The sequence below is a fragment of the Beta vulgaris genome, chromosome 4 (assembly GCF_026745355.1).
Source record: "Beta vulgaris subsp. vulgaris cultivar EL10 chromosome 4, EL10.2, whole genome shotgun sequence".
Lineage (NCBI taxonomy): Eukaryota > Viridiplantae > Streptophyta > Magnoliopsida > Caryophyllales > Amaranthaceae > Beta > Beta vulgaris.
The window spans coordinates 14,206,901-14,226,089 of NC_079205.1; the positions used below are offsets into that span (position 1 = coordinate 14,206,901).

General features: G+C 38.7%; 1 protein-coding gene and 1 long non-coding RNA gene across 2 annotated transcripts; one reads left to right on the forward strand and one right to left on the reverse strand.

The window, feature by feature from the left end:
* Positions 1–1,773: 1,773 nt before the first annotated feature.
* Positions 1,774–17,597, reverse strand: LOC104891423 (probable beta-1,3-galactosyltransferase 14). The gene is made up of 7 exons (XM_010677116.4): positions 17,036–17,597; positions 8,046–8,198; positions 7,883–7,965; positions 7,672–7,771; positions 5,115–5,228; positions 2,792–2,934; positions 1,774–2,134 (listed from the first exon to the last, which is right to left on the reverse strand). Exons 1-7 carry the CDS (start codon positions 17,419–17,421, stop codon positions 2,055–2,057), a joined length of 1,059 nt encoding a protein of 352 aa, XP_010675418.2. The 5' UTR covers positions 17,422–17,597; the 3' UTR covers positions 1,774–2,054.
* LOC130591233 (uncharacterized) lies at positions 5,531–7,493 on the forward strand. Its single transcript, XR_008968967.1, has 2 exons — positions 5,531–5,818; positions 7,189–7,493. It is a non-coding gene; the product is annotated as an uncharacterized LOC130591233 (long non-coding RNA).
* Positions 17,598–19,189: the final 1,592 nt, after the last annotated feature.

A 19,189-nucleotide genomic window follows, 5' to 3' on the forward strand; every position in this document is an offset into this window, starting at 1 on the left:
TTTTTTGAAATAGAAATTTGATTAATTGAAAGCCAAACGACATCTATAATAAATATTAAAAAAAAATACAATTAAATAGATTAAATCAAATTCCTCTTCGAAGAAACTATAATGAACCAAATCGAACAATAAAGCGCAACCCCCTTGTACATTCGAGATTCCAAAATCTTCATGTTGAGTCTCATAATTCAACCAATAAAAACAAATTTCTCATACCTAAAAACAAAAAAAAATCACTCACAACGGAGAAGAAGATTTCCACTACAGAGACTAAAAACCCCATAGCAGGGTTTGAAGAAATCTCATAAAGAGTTACTAATTTATTCAACAAAATAAGAAAATGAATTAAAAACTGGAAATAAAAGGAGAAATGGGCTTACCATGAATGAAATCATCCATGACACCCCTAACTGATGAAGAAAAGGTAGCGGAGGCTAAAGTTTTAGAGATTAAAAAAAAGGGGAGGAGGCTCTCTTCTTGTTTTTAATAATCTGTTTTCACCACTTTAGCACAAAGAAAATAAGGGATCAAGATGTATTAATACGACCCAGAGTAGAGATGGCCAACAGTGCGAGCCAATCCAGCCCAGCCCGCCTCTTTGGCCATGTGGGCTACACCCGCAAAATGCCCGATCCAACCCAGTTCGAATCGTGAAATTGGTGGATGGATGGTAAGCTAGATTTTTTTAGCCAACCCACCAAAGCTCGCTACTAAAATCGCTCAGTCCGGTCCACGAAAGTGGTCCAACCTAGTCCATGAGCCGGACCAGCCAAGCCCAAGCAATTATTCAACCAAATTATATATATTTTAATCAAATTGTATATATTTTAACCAAATTGTATATATTTTAATCAAATTGCATATATTAAATTCAATCAAATTCAAAAATAATGAAATTATTATTAATATTGATAATTGTATATATTTTAATTAATATTAAAGATTTTATGTAGCAATAATAAATGATTATATAACTTTGAAAAAAAAATCTCATACCAACCCGCTAGGCCCACAAACTGCCAGAACCGTGAAAACCGGTAACAGACTGGTGTGGGCTAAGATTTTTCAGCCCGTGGACCAGCCCACCCAAACCGTGAATTTCACGGTTCGGTCCTGAGCCGTGAAATTTCAACCCGGCCCACGACTCAGCCCGCACCAGTGGCCACGACAGCCCGCTACTAAAACCGCTCAGTCCGGTCCACGGAAGTGGTCCAACCCAATCCATGAACCGGACTAGCCAAGCCCAAGCAATTATTCAACCAAATTATATATATTTTCATCAAATTGTATATATTTTAATCAAATTGTATATATTTTAGTCAAATTGTATATATTTTAATCAAATTGCATATATTATAATTCAATCAAATTCAAAAATAATGAAATTGTTATTAATATTAATAATTGTATATATTTTAATTAATATTAAAGGTTTTATGTAACAATAATAAATGATTATATAACTTTGAAAAAAAAAATCTTATACCGGCCCGCTAGGCCCACAAACCGCCAGGACCGTGAAAACCGATAACAGACCGGTGTGGGCTAAGATTTTTCAGCCCGTGGACCAGCCCACCCAAACCGTGAATTTCACGGTTCAGTCCTCAGCCGTGAAATTTCAACCCGGCCCACTAGGGCCCACGACTCAGCCCGCACCAGTGGCCATCTCTAACCCGGAGTCACTACAAAAGAAATCTGCGGTTCCTTTTGTTTTCAGCACTCTTCCTGTGTATTTTTTCATCAATTCCAGTAACCTCAACTCCTTTTTCAGCATCATTCTTCTAATCTCATCAATGTAGTATTAACCAATCTGCTAATTCACAAAAATCTACATCTCTCCAGTTTGTATGCTAGTGCATGCCTGTGCTTAACCAATCTAACTAAAATTTACCAAGAGGAAAATTTTTGGAGGACTAGCCGTAAAGAAAACAAAAAACAAATATTAGAAAAGATGGAATCGCCAATGGATATGTATGTTATGATTACAAATAACAGGTGATTGCAAAGCACCTCCATATGAAATTATGAACAGATTTGAGATGCGAACAGCAATGCTATTCACTGACTGTACCGGTCCCTGAGCATTCTTCCAGTTTATGTAGCTCCAGCAATCTTGTTTCAGGATTACAAAGCCCTGCATCAAGAGAAAGATCGACTTAAAGTGTGCATAAATAGTCAATTGAATTCAGAATTGGACTAAGAATTCATAGAAATACAAACAAAGCAGGATTTGGTGCAAAACCAGAGGCCAATAGTGTTCTGAGTGGTGGATCTTAGCCTCCGTTTGGTTGGAATAAAACACTTTCAATATAAATGATTTGTCATGTAAAACATTTTACAATGGAAAATTCAATCGCAAAGCTAATTTTCCTTTGTTTGGTCAAGTAAAAAGCTATGGTAAAAAGAAAAATGGACGGGGGAGAGGATGGATAAGAGGAGACTAAAAGGTTGCTAAGGTGGAGGAGGGCATGTGTTTTCCCTTCTTTTTGAAAGGAAAATGATTTTCACCTATACAAGGGCTCTTTCCCTTTGATGGAAAACTTGTTTTACAACCTTTACCAAACCAAACAACAGAAAATAATAGGAAAACTCGTATTCTTGGTAAACATTTTACACCCTATAAAACTAAGCCTTAAAGTACAATTAAGTCACTTTTTTGTGGGACAAAAGAAAGAGATGGTGAAACCTTGCATAGCGAACTTCCATAATCTATGCAAGGATTAATAGCTGAAATACCTACCCAAGAACATGGTTACTTCTACATTGCAATATGACAAGCTAGACCACAAACCTGAACATCTAGGTATGTCCCAAACAGCAATGGATGTTGACGTACACTCTCTTGAGCACAATTCAAGAGTGTTCTCATGATTGACATTCATTGCGAGCATCCATGCGCCGATCGTGACATCCTCATTGCTAAACATTCGAAAACTGCAAATTTAAGCAAGACCAATATCCATCACATAGCAATTATATAACTGATTTACGTAGCAATTCATTTTGTATATCATCCCTCACTCTCTTAGCAAGGGGTAACGGTGGTCCACAGTCAAAAATTGCGCAGAACTTCAAATTTGTATATAGAACAAGGAACGTTGTTGAGGTTTTACGTGGGTTTTATATGACAAACAAGAAAAGAAATGAATTTTATTCAAACATAACACAAATCTAGCATGTTCTTTCAACCTCAAATAAGGTAATTTGGTCGGAATATACCAAGATTCTAGTCTGGTCAAAAACTGTCTATTGTGATCGAGTGTCCTCGTCTAATGAACTTTGACTATATTGTCTATTGTGATCGAATCTCCTCGTCTGACTGAACTTTGGCTATATCTTGACGCTAATTAATAAATAAATAAATAGTTCATGTGGGATCTTGTTAGATTCGGCTTAAACTTTATTTATTCAAAAAACTAATTTTCATAGTTTTTACTACAGTGGCATAAATATCTTTGCTAATAAGTTACAGGAAATAAGGAAGAAGGTGTGCTTTGGTTTAGTCTCTAGCGTGAACTTTTCTAGTTTCCAATTTGATTCTAAGAATAAGTAATAAGTGCCAGAAATAAGATGAAGAGAACATAGTTTTTTTTAACAGATAGCTCAGCATTTTATTATAATAAGTCAATTTCCACAAAAGCAATAATGCTTTGAGGGAAAAAACCAATACGAATAGATGAAGAGAACATAGTAACACACAAAGTATAGAAGACTAAAGTGCAAAATCCTCATAGGATTATAGATTTATCCACTAAGGAAAGATTCACAAAGGATCCAGTATTCCAATCTGAACTCACAAGCACAAGCTTTTCTCATTAAACCAAAATCTGTTTTCTGTAAACCTAGATTATCCCTACTCAAAGGGAGGCTACAAAGAAGTATCCCAACACTGACAATCTTTTCTAATCATGGCCATTAAGAACTTCGATGAAACACTAAGATTTATTACAAGGTAATAATTCCTCTATTTTCTAAAGACTGCAACGTTTGACTTGCATGCTTGCCAGCACACAAGTTTGACCATTAATAATATTCATTGTTTTGTTAGTAAAAACTATATAGAGTTAATACTTTGAAATTATACATTGAGGCAAATCCAATTACATTATACATAATAACTTTTACTTTTATATATTAATTAAGATATGTGGTCTAAGTGAAGTATGTGAACAGGCCCGAACAATATTTAGAATAATGAAACGCTTACTTTTATTAAAGCAAAAATGAAACCTAATTTCTAGCTCTTTAAGATAAGGTTTCAGCTTAGCATTTGTTTAAACATTTCTTTTCTTGTCTTCGAAGCAAGTTCAAGAGTGGGGATCAGCAAACTTGGGGTTTACACCTGGAATTATGAAATCTAAAAATTCACAAAGATGTATTAATCTCACCTTTGTCTGACGGTATAAACAGCCGTTTCATATTGTAACGATGACAAATGCCCATCACTTGATATTTAACGACAATAACGAGTTTGTTGTGAATTTTAGAATGCCGTAAAAGAACACAAATTACTGTTTTCACCCTCTCACAAACCCATCAGAAATATTCCAGTTATGTTACATAACAGCCCAGTTTTTCTTCCCTGGAAGCACTAGCCATGGTACAGCAGATATGGTGTACAATGAAGATAAAGCCTCAATATGAGCTCACCAAGACACAAGAAAGTTTGAGAATGTGCAGGCATCCTGTGGCTATAAGTAACAAGTCAACATACTAAGTTGAATTCTATGACTAACAAAGTAACAATAACAATGGTGGCCTCTTTTGATATTTTGCAAAAATAACGATCAACTGTGCTGCATTTCTTAAGAAAATACAGCATAAATTAATATTCAACATTAGTTCGGTGATTAGAAGATGAATGTTAACTGTGTTCACCACATTCCAGACTAGGGGTAATTATCAGTTTCAAGTGTGGATTTTAGGTTTGAACTTGTCTATTATCTGGCAATTTTATAATATCTGACATCCAATAAGATTCTGCAAGAAGATAGATCTGCATCTCCAAGAATTGAACATTGGTACTTTGGACATTAAGAGTCAAGTGACACATCACACAGATATTCGCAAACAGGAAAAGCAACATTTAGAAGTAACTATGGATGCCAACTTGCCTGTCATTTCTGAGGACAACCAGGCTACTGACAACTTTGGCTGACAGAGCATATATTGGACCATAGGCATGGAGAAAGTACTCTGAGCCGAGCAGATAGGACATGGGCTCATACCTGCATGTCATAAATCATAATATCATCTACGAGGAATTTGCGCCTGTTTATGGATCACTTGAACAAACATTAACAAGCATTATTTAAGAAAAAGTGTTCAAAGCAGTGACCTCCTCCCTGCCTATGTTTAGTTTAATAACATTTGGTCAGTGTGTACTGGTGGAGCTACTAGGGGTTTCAGCATTATAATTGCAGAGCAATTAATATGGACAATATTACACAAATATCTAAAAAAGAGTCTTGACTGTTAAAAATTTTTTTGAAAAATTAACATATTGTTAAGTGCTTGCTCTATACGATTCTCTCTCCTCATAGAAAACCCCTGCTTCCCAAAGCTTCTACCCCCAACCCCCCCCCCCAAAGTTGCAGCGCTTGGTTCGCCGGCGACCGATCTGCCCTCTGGTCGCCGGCGAGCCTTCAATTTCGGCGACCCCAGCATTAATTGGTGCGTATAGTGTTCGGTGGTGCGATTTTTTTCATCAGTCGGAGGGTGAGTGTTGATCGCACATCGGCGGCAGATCGGTTTAAAGAATCAGTGTATGCATCTCTCTCGTGAATGCGTTTTCCTTGTATCATATTGTTGATCTCAGGTGTGTTCTTCCCAAATTTGGTTTTTTTAATTTCTTAAAAAGTTGTTGGAAGTGAATGTCATCCTAGTTATTAGAGTGAAGAAGTTACATCTTTGTGGTTTCATATCTGATTAAAAAAAAAAAATTAAGTATGTTTTCATTAGAAGTTTGTGAAAGGTTGAAGGGAGAGCTCCATGAACTCCTTAATAAGGATTGTAATTTAGGACTAGATGATAATAAGTTCTTGCATTATGTTTCTTCATTAGATAATCCCAAGACTTCATTGGATCTAGTTAAGTCATGGAAGGAAGAAGGAAATTCCCTATTCAGTCATGGGCATATTGATGATGCTTTGAATTTAGCTGCTTGTTTCCTGAAGATAGATGAATTTGATCAAGTTGGTCTTCTTTGCTCTGTTGTTTTAAGCTTTGACCCGTGCAATGTAAAAGCTTTGTTTAGAAGAGCTCGAGCATCGGTGGGAATAGGAAGGTGTGATTTAGCTTATTGGGATTTGTTACAAGCCTCTAAGATTGACCCATCAAACAAAGAAATTGCTAAGAAATTAATTGAAGTTCAAAGTTCAATTATTAAGCACAAGGATCATCCCGTTGGTTTAGGGGTGGAACCATTGCCGCCAAGGAAAAACATGAAGGAACAACATCAGGACGAAGGAGAATGCTCTACTAAGATGAAGGAAGGAGATAATAATGAGACCCTAAACTTATTGCAGGCATGCGTGGATAAGGACCAAGTCACCTGTGAAGAGAAAGATGTTGAAATGGAGTGTGTAACTGAGAGTGTGAGTGACTCCAAAATCAAAAATCCAAATCAGGCAGAGCCTAAACATCGGTTTGTTAACCGAAAAAGGCCAGGCTCCTCATTACAATTGTTTAAAAACATTACTCAAATGCTGAGGGACGGGAAATCAGTGCAATTGTATAATCCAAAATCAGGGTCATATATGGTAGTCCGAGTTCCTCAATTATCAAAGGGAGGCGTTAAAGGGAAAACCACAATGCAAGACAGTCAGTTGCAACAACATTTTTTTGGTCTTGCGAATGAGCATTGTCTCCCTAGCAGAGGGGATGAAGTCATTAATCCCATCTTAACCACCATGAAAGTGAAGATCTATTGATGAAAAGTATGGAGTCCAAGTCCAACAGCAATATGGAAAAGGAGATAGCAACTAGTGGGATCCACATGGCCCAGTCGAGCCCATTTGTTCCATCTAGACTTCCAATTAATGGATGTATTGCATTAGATTCTAAGGAAACTAAAGGTCGGAAGAAGCGTAGCAAAACCCAACCACGAATAGGGAACTCCAAGAGAACCCTAAAGAATTATCACAATAAAAACTCCTATTTCCTTCCTAAGTTTGATTCTATTGGCAGGTTACGTGCTGGAATAAAGAGGAAAGTTGGTTTCGGTGCAGATCCCTCCCAAAGCTCGAGGAAAAAGCATGCTTCAAGTTCTTGTGTTGCTAGCAATAAGTCAGATATCAGTAATGTGTCAAGTCCTAGTTTGCAATCACATGTTAGTAGTGAATCAGAGGTCAGTATTGTTTCATGTTCTAGTCTAATGTCGTTTAGTCTTGTAAGTCTATGTTCATCGAGTCCCAAAATAAACGAAGCCCACAGCCTATCCTTAGAAGGTAGGGAAACGGGCTCACTTGTAATTTAATGTTTTTATTAATGTATGTTCTTGTTGCCAAAAAAAAAAAAAAAAAAAAAGTGCTTGCTCTGATGATGCTTGTAACATGTTAGGTCTTGGTGCACTTAGATAATTTGTTTAAAAAGAAAGTGAAAAATGATGAACAACAATTGAGAATATAGATATAGTCAATTGTAAAAGCACATTAAATCTCAAGTACTGACCATTTAAGCTTCGGATTGGTGAAGACTGGTCCCTTTTTCATGCATCCTATGTAAGTTTGAGGATCAGGGCGCTGTTTTGCCAGGAGAAGCGAAAGACGATCTGTCAAAGACAATACTTACACTTTCATAATATAAAACAAAGTAAAGAAGCTTGATGTGAATAAGAGTATAGACAACACGGTTCAGAGATAACAATAACGGAAAATTTTACCTGGTCTCAGATAAATGTCATCATCTGCTTTAACATAGAACTCAGAATCAAACAGAGCATATGCAGCTTTGAAGAATGCAAACCTATAAGACATAGCTATTGTGAGTTGAAATCTTAATTGACATGCGTGCAGTAAAATGTTTGTTGGCAAATATACACTAACGTTTTGTAGGGGAGCTTTCTGTACTCTTCCACTATATCTAACAGAATAAAGTCATCATGCTTGGCAACCTCTTTCCTAAGCACTGACATCTTCCACTCAGCACTTGTCCTGCCTATGATAAACCTGAAAGCTAGTCCAGTGGCTTCTTCCAGTCTGCAATCACGCTTAAAATTTAATAGGCGTAACATATTGGCAGCAGCAGCACACACTGCAATCCAGTAGCCATAATGTACAACACCAAACTTTCAGCAAACTCGTAACATAGAAGCAAGCCTAGTACACCATAGCTAAAACTAGATAGTGATGAAGCATGTAACAATTATAATCTGTACACAAGCGGCACATTTTGCTTGAAGAATACAGATTTTGTCCTTGAAAGTTCACTTGCAGCTTTATAATTTGATTCACATTAATAGGATACAATACAACAGAACAATCCAGAGCTTTATAAGTTGATTCACACTCATAAGAACAATCCAGCAGCTGCACCTCTATAGTAATTCAATAAAATAAAAAATTAGGGATTTTTCGTGAGGTGCCCCTGAGGTTTGGGAAAATTCATGTGTTGCCCAAAAAAGTTTCAATATTCACATGGAGCCCCTAAAACACAAAGTTAATTCATAAGTAAGGCAAATATTAACGGTGTTAGCTTTCCATTAAAATTAACACCTAATTATGTAATTAAAACTAACGGGAAGAATACAGATTTTTGTGTTTTAGGGGAACCATGTGAATATTGAAACTTGTTTGGGCACCACTGTGATGCATCAACTGAAGAAACCGGATTTAATCACCTACAAGAGGTGTGGCAACAAAGGGTAGGGCAGTAATTTTGAAAGAAAGAAAGGGCAATGACCTGGCAATAGTGACAAAGAGTTAGTTATTTTGCTGAGTGCTTGTACACAGGGTATGATTAGAATAAAAGGGGAGTGGAGGCTAGGTATCTGGCAGCTAATGATTGAGTGAGTAGTGGAACTTGGGAGAGAGTGAGCCTCTCGAAAGCTCATACAATTGTAGTGACTCTTTTATCAATCTTCATTACCACCTTCCTCTCATCTCTCTGTTCTTATTTTTCTCTGCTCTTAATCTTTTTCTGGGTTACTTGCTGGTTATTTGCTGGTTGTTTGATTTTCTGTGTTGAGATTGTGTGTAAGTTCAGGTAGTGGTGAGTGGGGTTCATCACAGTTGGTATCAGAGCAGCCGATACTGGAGGAGGAATGACACCACCGACGACTAATCAGAGGCTAGATCTTTTAGAGGCTCGGATGACAACCCTCCAAAATTCCATTGCTGAGCAGATTTCTGACTCAGTGGGAATAGCTATGGAGGCGGCTAAGCTCACCATTGCTGACCAAATATCACAGAGAATGGACGAAGCGATGAAGCGAAGCAAGGAAGATCTAGATGTGGCAAATTTCCGGTTAAAAGGGAGGATCGAGAGAACGCACGAGAATCTGGAAGGGATGTTGACGGTGGCACGTGCAGACCAAAACAAATTCCAAACGGAGATGAAATTGGCCCTCTCTAATCTCCAACCGGAAGCGGTCAGAAAAAGCAACTCGAAAGAGGTTAGTAATCGTACCCTAGATCTGGAGTTAGGGGATATGGAGGAAGGTATGGGTGGTGAGAAGGCGGCGGATCGCGGAAGAGAAAATGGGGTATTTGATGGTGGCAGATTCGGCGGAGGAAGAGGAGGGTCCTCGAACAGAGTGGGACCCGGTGGAAATTGGCGGCATAAGAAGCTAGACATGCCGACTTTTGACGGCACAGATCCGGATGGCTGGGTTCTAAGGGGCGAGAGGTTTTTCGCTTTTCATGGGTTGACTGATGCCGAGAAGATGGAGGCGGCGGTTGTGGCTATGGAGGGTGACGCTTTGCAATGGTATCAATGGGAGAATAAACGACGGCCATTTCGGACTTGGGAGGGAATGAAGAGTTTTGTGATGACTCAATTCCGGCCACTGAACGCCGGATCATTACATGAACAGGTTAGCCACCACTCAGAGGGCGAGTGTATGGGAGTATACGAGGAAGTTTATTGAAATGGCGGCACCCTTGGATGGAATTCCAGAAGAAATACTGATGGGTAAGTTTATTCATGGGCTTAACCCCGATCTTCAGTCCGAAATTCGGGTTTTAAATCCATACAACTTGGATCAAGCAATGGAGTTGGCCCTGAAATTGGAGAAGAGGAACCGGGTTAATGGAACCAGAAGAGCTGCTGAATTTGGGGTGTCGTTAGGAGATGGCAGGCGATTCGCGGAACAAGGGTATGAAAGGGAGTGGTTCTACAATTGGAGGGAGGGCTCGTGGTTGAAGATGATTTCCATCCCTTGGATCTGGGAAATTTGAATGTGATATTAGGAGTTCAATGGTGAAAGACTTTGGGAACGGTGGTGAGTAATTGGAGAACTAACGAGATGAGTTTCCAATTAGGAGGAGTGCAGTACAAGTTGAAGGGAGACCCATCCTTAGCTCGTTCTAAGGTATCCCTTAAGGCCATGCTGAGAACACTTCGTAAGGAGGGAGGAGGACTGTGGTTGGAATTCAACCAAGTGGAGGCAGGAGAGTCCAACGTCAGGGACAACAAGGTAGAACAAACCATACCACCATTTTTACAAGGGCTGATGGGCCGTTTCGAGGGAGTTTTTGAAGCTCTAGTGGGGCTGCCAGCCTGCCACCTAGGAGGGGCCACGAGCATGCGATTGTGTTCAAGGAGGGTAGTAGTCCTGTAGGATTTCGCCCATATTGTTACCCTCAATTTCAGAAAGATGAAATTGAGCGCCTGATAAAAGAAATGTTGGCTGCCGGAATTATACAACCTTCCACAAGTCCGTTTTCAAACCCGGTTATATTGGATAAGAAGAAGGATGGCTCGTGGAGATTTTGCGTGGATTATCGGGCTTTGAATAAGGAAACAGTGCCGGATAAATACCTCATTTTGGTCATCGATGAATTGTTGGATGAGTTACATGGGGCGACAGTTTTTTCCAAACTAGACTTGAGAGCGGGCTATCATCAAATTCTGGTTAAGCCGGAAGACACCCACAAAATGGCTTTTCGCACTTTTGAGGGCCATTATGAGTTCCTTGTCATGCCTTTTGGGCTCACAAATGCACCGGCAACGTTCCAATCATTGATGAATGAGGTATTCCGCCCTTATTTACAACGTTTTGTTATGGTATTTTTTGATGATATTCTCATTTATAGTCGTAATGACGAAGAGCATGCTGGACATTTGGAGTTGGTTTTGGGCATGTTAGCCCAACATGAAATATTTGTAAACAAGAAGAAGTGTGAGTTTGGGAAGCGGGAGGTTGCGTACTTATGGCACGTTATTTCAGAAGGTGGTGTGGCCATGGATAACGAGAAAATACAGGCTGTTTTGGAGTGGGAAATCCCAAAAAATCTGCGTGAGTTGCGTGGATTTTTAGGCCTTACCGGATACTACCGTAAGTTTGTTGCCAATTATGCTCACATAGCTCGGCCCTTAACAGAACAACTCAAGAAGGACAATTTTAAGTGGTCACCTACGGCCATGGAAGCCTTCAATCAATTGAAATCTGCCATGGTTCCAGCACCAGTGTTAGCTATGCCTAACTTCCAGCTGACTTTTGTGGTCGAAACCGATGCGTCGGGATATGGAATGGGGGCGGTTATGATGCAGGAGAGCAGGCCGATAGCCTATTGCAGTAAATTTTTGGGAACTAGAGCCCAATTGAAGTCAGTCTACGAGAAAGAATTGATGGCCATCTGTTTTGCAGTTCAAAAGTGGAAGTATTACCTACTGGGTCGTCACATTTTTTAATTCACACAAACCAGCAAAGCTTGTGTTACATCACTCACCAAAGGGAGATAGGGGCTGAATTTCAGAAGTGGGTGAGCAAGCTAATGGGGTATGACTTCGAAATCCATTACAAACCGGGAACGTCCAACCCGTGGCGGATGCTCTCTCTCGCAAAACAGTGGGTGACGTGGAGTGTGGGGCCATTGTTGCTGTGCAAGGAGTCGTATGGGCTGAGTTGGAAAGAGAAATTACAGATTATCCCTTCCTCACTCATATTAAGGAAGAGCTGCAAGAGGGCAGAACTCCACCTCATTTCACCTCAGTTGATGGTAAACTCCTTTTCAAGGGACGGTATGTTATTCCCAGCAACTCGACTTTTATTCCAAAATTGCTATATGAGTATCATGATGCTGGAGACCTGAAAACATACCTCCGACTGGCAGCTGAGTGGTATTGGTGTGGAATGCGTCAAGAGGTCGCCAGGTATGTCCAACGATGCTTCATTTGCCAACAACAGAAGGTTCACAACAACACCAGGGGGCTTACTCCAACCTCTACCCCTTCCTTCCTTGGTGTGGGAGGATCTTTCCATGGATTTTGTTGAGGGCCTGCCGGTTTCGAAAGGGGTGGATACTATTTTGGTGGTTGTCGATCGTCTCTCTTTTTCTCACTCTTCGGCATCCATTCACGGCTCTCATGGTGGCTGAGTTATTTCTTAAAGAAATCGGGCAACTTCATGGTTTCCCTTCCTCTATTGTCTCAGATAGAGATCGGATTTTTCTGAGCATGTTTTGGAAAGAGTTATTTCGCCTTCATGGCACTACCTTAAAGAGGAGCTCAGCGTATCACCCCCAAACGGATGGCCAAACGGAGATTGTCAACCGCTGATTAGAGACATACCTACGTTGTTTTGTAGGGGGCATCCCAAGGCTTGGGTAAAATGGCCGCCATGGGCAGAATTTTCTTACAATACGTCTCCTCATACGTCCACCAAGATGCCACCATTTAAGGTCTTATATGGTCGTGACCCACCTCATGTGGTGAGAGCTCCTAAGGGTCAGACTTCGGTTGCGAGCCTGGACGCCATGTTGCAGGACAGAGATGCTGTCATGGATGATCTCCAAGTTAATCTCATGAGAGCCCAACAACGTCTGAAGTACTACGCAAATAGGGGCAGAACAGATAGGGAGTTTAAGGTGGGTGATGTTGTATTTCTGAAACTCCAACCTTAGAGACAAAAGTCCTTGGCCAAACGGCCGTTCGAGAAACTTGCTCCCCGGTTCTATGGTCCTTGGAGCTTGTTGTCGATCCCGAGGAATTGTTGGATGTTAGGCAGATTCGTCAGGGGACTCATACTCACCACGGAACTAAAACTCTCCCGTTTCGTTACAGAACGGCCGTTCTGTAACGGATTTAGGATTTGCCGTTCAGCGAAATCCCGTTACGGAACGCCATAATAAAATTCACATACTTCTCGCCACGTTGTCCGTTCCGTAACGCGAACTCGCCGCGTTAGAACGCTTTTATCCCCGTTACATCCGTTTTTTTCAAACATTGGCCAAATTCTTTCTATGATTTAATTATATAGTTGATGAAACATGATATTCTATTAGATTTGATTATATTATGTTGTAATAATGCTTCATAAACTAAAAAATGCAAATAAAGTTGAAACATATTTATGTGAATTTTTTTAAAAAATTCACGCCGCGTCAGCCGCGAAACGTTCATTTGCCCGTTACAAGCCATTCCCGCGAAAACGTGACCGTTCCCGCGAACACGACCGCGACCGCTTTTTTTTTCCCTGATACTCACACTATACTCACACTGAGGTTCTCATCAAATGGAAAGGGTTACCATCATTTGAAGCTACATGGGAAGACATGCACCCTCTCCACCTTCGTTTTCCGTCCTTCCACCCAGTGGCGGACCCAATGGGAGACATAGGGGTACAGCTGTACCCCCAAACCTAAATATAAATACTTCGCATCAAATATAATCTGATAAATTGACTTGGCCCAGTGGTCATACCACTAATTGATACAGTAATTCCCTTTCCGCAACATCGCGAGGTCGAACCCTGTAGCATTATAAATTTTTTTGTTCTAAATTCTATTACCCGCACTCTTTTTTGGAGCCACATACTACATGCAGGTTTGCACTTTGGAGCCATTAGTACTACATTTTTCACTTTTGTTTTTAATATTTTGAATGTTGCACCTTAATACTTTAACTTTGTATTTTTATTTTTGCATCTGCTTCCAATTTTCAGTTTCTAAATAAGTAAATAATTAATACTTTGCTTCTTATAATTGTTGTATTTTGTACTTTGACACTAATCACGCATTTATTCTATATGTAGGGAAAAGTACATTCACATGAGATCCTCATTACTTTTATATTCCATAACTCTATAATTATATGTGTAAGACAATTGCCAATTAATTGTAATCATATGATTGATCATGTAATCACGTTGCTTGAAATTTGAACTAATTATTGAAAAATATTATCAATTAATCATCGTCAATTTTTCAAACGATTTCGTACCCATGCGATTTTAGTCTTAGACCCGTCATAGATGTATCGTACAATTTTTTTCCCTACTTTTGTGTTTGTTGTACGTCTGTACCCCAAATTTAAATTTCTGGGTCCGCCACTGCTTCCACCTTGAGGACAAGGTGAATCTTTGGGGGGCGGGTATTGTGATGCATCAACTGAAGAAACCGGATTTAATCACCTACCAAAAGCGTGGCAACAAGGGGTAGGGCAGTAATTTTGAAAGAAAGAAAGGGCAATGACCTCGCAATAGTGACAAAGTGTTAGTTATTTTGCTGAGTGCTTGTACACAGGGTATGATTAGAATAAAAGGTGAGTGGAGGCTAGGTATCTGGCAGCTAATGATTGAGTGAGTAGTGGAACTTGGGAGAGAGTGAGCCTCTCGAAAGCTCATACAATTGTAGTGACTCTTTTATCAATCTTCATTACCACCTTCTTCTCATCTCTCTGTTCTTATTTTTCTCTGCTCTTAATCTTTTTCTGGGTTACTTGCTGGTTATTTGCTGGTTGTTTGATTTTCTGTGTTGAGATTGTGTGTAAGTTCAGGTAGTGGTGAATGGGGTTCATCACAACCACATGAATTTCCCCAAACCTCAGGGGAACCCCATGCAAAATCCCAAACATTTAACCCAGATCCTAGAAAGAGCTCGGGAAAAAAAAAGCATCCAAACAAAAACTTTATTCGTTCAATCATATGAGACTTGGTAAGTCTAGTGTGACACAAGTTAAAATCCAAAGCAACAAAAATGAATCAATGACCATGCCAACAACATCATTTTCACTGCAATACAGATTAACTATCCAAGAAAGTGTATATTGCATCTATCAGTTAAGTAACTTAGAAGTTTAGCAATGAAGTACTTCGATAGTGAAAATCTAACATTACCATGTGATGCATATTGGCACATAACAGACACAGAGACTCGATGATTGCCTGATAGTATAAAATATTTTAGAAAAAGAAAAAGGACATCACAGCAACATGACTAGCCTTTATTACTCTATGACTTCCAGTGACTCAGTGACAACCTCGCGAAGCTTTTAATGCAAACAATAACCTCACGAGCCAGAAACAAATGTAACTACTCAACAAATTAAGGACATACATGTCAAGAATCACGTGAAAAAAGCATCAATATCTAAAGCAGGGGAATAAGTGCACAGCCATCCAACCTTCTCAATGGCCACCAGAACATAGTCTCTTGCAATTGAACATCAGAAAAGGACAAATCTCACAAAGTGCAAGTCCTCAACTCTTACAGAGCTAACAACAGCTACTCCTTTCTTCAAGCACGGGACTTCTAAGTTTAATAAAATGTACTAAAAGAAACCAAGTAGAACACCAGCACTAATCATGTCCTTCAATTTACAAGATATATAGATACCCCTTACCTGAAGCAAGGCATAGCCACATATGGAGTTTCCACTTCACAGATTGTTGTAAACCAAAAGTATGCAGAGCACCAATTAGACTATAAACCGAGGATGAAGGTTACTCTTTTTTCCAATTTAGTCTTGAAACTTAAAATTAAATGAGACCTCCAGAGACACAGGCCTCATCTAAGAAGCACCCGACGAAGCTAAACCATAATGAGGACGTAAGCAAAACAACTTTTTCTGCTCCTGCAGAAAAAGGACAACTAACTCCTCCCAATGGAATTACTAAAGACCTCCACAAACTTTGGTCAAATAAAATGTGAAATGAGAGTAAGGATTTCAGCTCCAGTGATGACTTAGAAAATCCCTGCCAAAATATTGTGAATGGACTAGCCAGATCAATCAATCTTATATAGAATGACCCAAATATATTCTAAAGCTCTAGTCTCTTCGGAGACATCTGATATTCTAAAGCTCTAGTGAGCTAGTGTATGTCAACTTGCTTAGCTCGGAAGGCCCTTGACCTGGTTGCATCAAGCAGACACAAATGAGCATGCCATTGTATGGACCCATGAATAAGACAACTCAAATATATAGACACAAACAAGTCTCGGATATAAAACACATATATCCATAAAATAATCGAAATAAACCAATTCTTGCAAAAATTTGACAGAAGTTCTATTTTTCATATATTCAACATCAAAAAGAAAATTGTGGTAGTTGGTTTCTGCAACGTTCAAGCCCAAAATTGTATGTTCTACCGACTAACCATTGAGTCACTTCCCATCAATGTAATATACGATAAGATATCAAAATTTATAATCACTAAAGTAGGGGGCAAGTGCTCCCACTTCCTTGTATGTGGATCTATCAACAATGGCAACATAAAAACAACAGGCAAATGGACCCTTCACCCTTATGAGGGATCCTTATCGAGGCGCAATAATATCCTAATTAGATCATAAATCTAATGCAACTCATAAGCTAATACAATAATTTCCATGACGAACAAAACTTCATCAAACGATTCGACTCCGAAACAGCAATGCCTATGCCATCAGAAAACGACCAATCATATGCATACCCAACAACCCAACAAACCCAATAAATCAAAAGTTAAGCACTTAATAAAGTAACCCAAAAAGGAAATAGCTACCATCTTGTACTAAGCACTAAATAAACATGAAACAATTCAATTAAGGGTTTTAATTGATAAGAATAGTAAAAAGAAAAGAAGAAAAAGGGGTGATAAATAAATTTATACCGTTGAAGTCCATCACGATCAGACGGCAACCAAGTCTGGCGCAAAGAACGACGACGACCAACAGATCCAAAGCCAGTAAAAATGCCAACAAAACCCATAACTTTATGCCTGTTTTTCACATCCTTACTTTGTGAAATTTGAGCACCATTAGCATTAGCATTAGCATTAGCATTAGCATTGTTTTCCCACACCACAGAAACAGTTGTGGGTTGGAATGATTTGCAATTATAATGAAGAAGTGACCTTGAAATTGCGAATAAACCCAAGATTAAAGCAGTGATTCCAAGAACAAGGCAGAAGATCTGGGCAGTTGGTTTTCGAGGATAGGGGAATGAGGAAGATGATGACCGATTGTGGAAGATTTTTGGCCCTTTTGATGAGGGCATTTCTTGAGCCAGCTACAAACAAAAACTAAAAACTGGATGGATTAAGTAGCTTCTATTGTTTGAAACTGAAAGAAGATGAGAATATGATGGAGGGAGGAGGAAAGAGAATTACTCTATTTAGGAATGTGCATACTCTCTCAACTCTCAACTCTCAACTCTCAACTCTCAAGTCTCAAGGCAGTTACTTCAACTACAGTGGCCGTCCCTAGACATTTCTTGTTCAGTTGTTTGCTTTTAAGTTTTAAGGACGTCAATTGTTTAATACTTTAATGGTATCGAACTGTCCTAAATTTCGAGGAAATTCTACTTTATATAATACTCCCTCAATCTCAAAATATACTTCTCATTTTCATTTTGAGTGTCCCAAAATATATTTCTCATTTCTATATTAAGTTTCATTTCCGTAATTTATTTAGAAAAATTGTGTCCAATCATTTATTTGCTTCTTGAATATTGTTATTTCCTTTGTTTATTCAACCAAATGTTACTATTCATGCTCTTTCACCAATTATTCTTCATTCTTTCTCCTAAAATCATCTTTTTCAATACAATATTTATTTAAATCAACAAAAAAATCTTTATTATCTCTCTTAGATTTTACTTGCATAAATTACCGTGAAAAAAGGGAAATGGGAACTATATTTTGGGACGGAGTCAGTAGAATTTTTTCCGTCAATAATGTCAAAGAGAGTATTAATTCCTCCTATGTGATTACTTGAATTTATTCTATGGATATTGTATATGTAGGACAGCGGACCATAAATTTTGATTTTTTAAATAAAACCGCTACTCCTAGTATTGATTAATACCAATAATATTTCACCAAATTTGACCGCTACTTCAAATAGTAGTTATATTGTGTCCCTAAGACAAGGTATAAGGTATGCATATGAACCGCTACTCAGAGTAGCGATTCATTATAGAACAGAACCAACGCAAAAGAAAAGGGGAAAAGTGCACCACATAGGATTGTGCGACCGCTCTCGCCACGTGTGGGGGACACACGGTCCTACGTGGCGCCCTTTTTCTTTGTTTGCCTCGATGGCAATTTACGATATAAATCGCTATACCAAGTAGTGGTTTTACCTCGTAAATTGCTACCATCACTAGCGACTTAACTTAAAGTTAATCGCTACTTTGAGTAGCGGGTTGCTTTGCCGACAAGAAATTCTCACGTCCTATCCTTTGTGGACGAAATCCATGGAATTAATTTTAAGTTCAGTGCATAAGAGGAATTAATACTCCCTTTGACATTATTCATGAAAAAAATTCCAAAGTAATAATGTGGTAATATTTTACAAAAAAAATGACATTAACGAATTTCCATCTAATTTTTGTTATTTAATTTAAGAAAAAGAAAAGTTATATTTTAAACGAATTCTATCGACCATCTTGTGGAGAATCAAATACGAGAGTTCGTATGAAATATGTATATATGTCAATTTTCACGGTATACATCCCGAGCTGGACATATTGACCTCGAAAACGACTTTTTCTTTTTGCAACAACGAACTTTGTTGACCGGCCTTATAGGGAACCCATCACGAAAAGCTGGTCGAAATAAGTATTTATATGTCATTTTTTCACAATAAGGATCCCAAGTTTAACAAAAAGGTGTTTTTGATCTTGAAAACGACGTTTATAATTAATGAAAACGAACTCCACTGCTCCACTTTCATATAGGGCATCAATCACAAGAATCTGATCAAAATAAGTACCAATATGCAAAATTTTAATTAGTTCAAAGAAAAAAGTATCTTTTTCAAAT

What these genes read in the sequence shown, in the direction of transcription:
- LOC104891423 (XM_010677116.4), bottom strand. Translation starts at nt 17,421, where the DNA reads ATGCCCTCATCAAAAGGGCCAAAAATCTTCCACAATCGGTCATCATCT. An exon ending in GTTGTCCTCAGAAATGACAG is followed by an intron (nt 2,935 to 5,114) that starts GCAAGTTGGCAT and finishes TTAAATTTGCAG; the next exon opens with TTTTCGAATGTTTAGCAATG. An exon ending in GGACATACCTAGATGTTCAG is followed by an intron (nt 2,135 to 2,791) that starts GTTTGTGGTCTA and finishes CTCTTGATGCAG; the next exon opens with GGCTTTGTAATCCTGAAACA.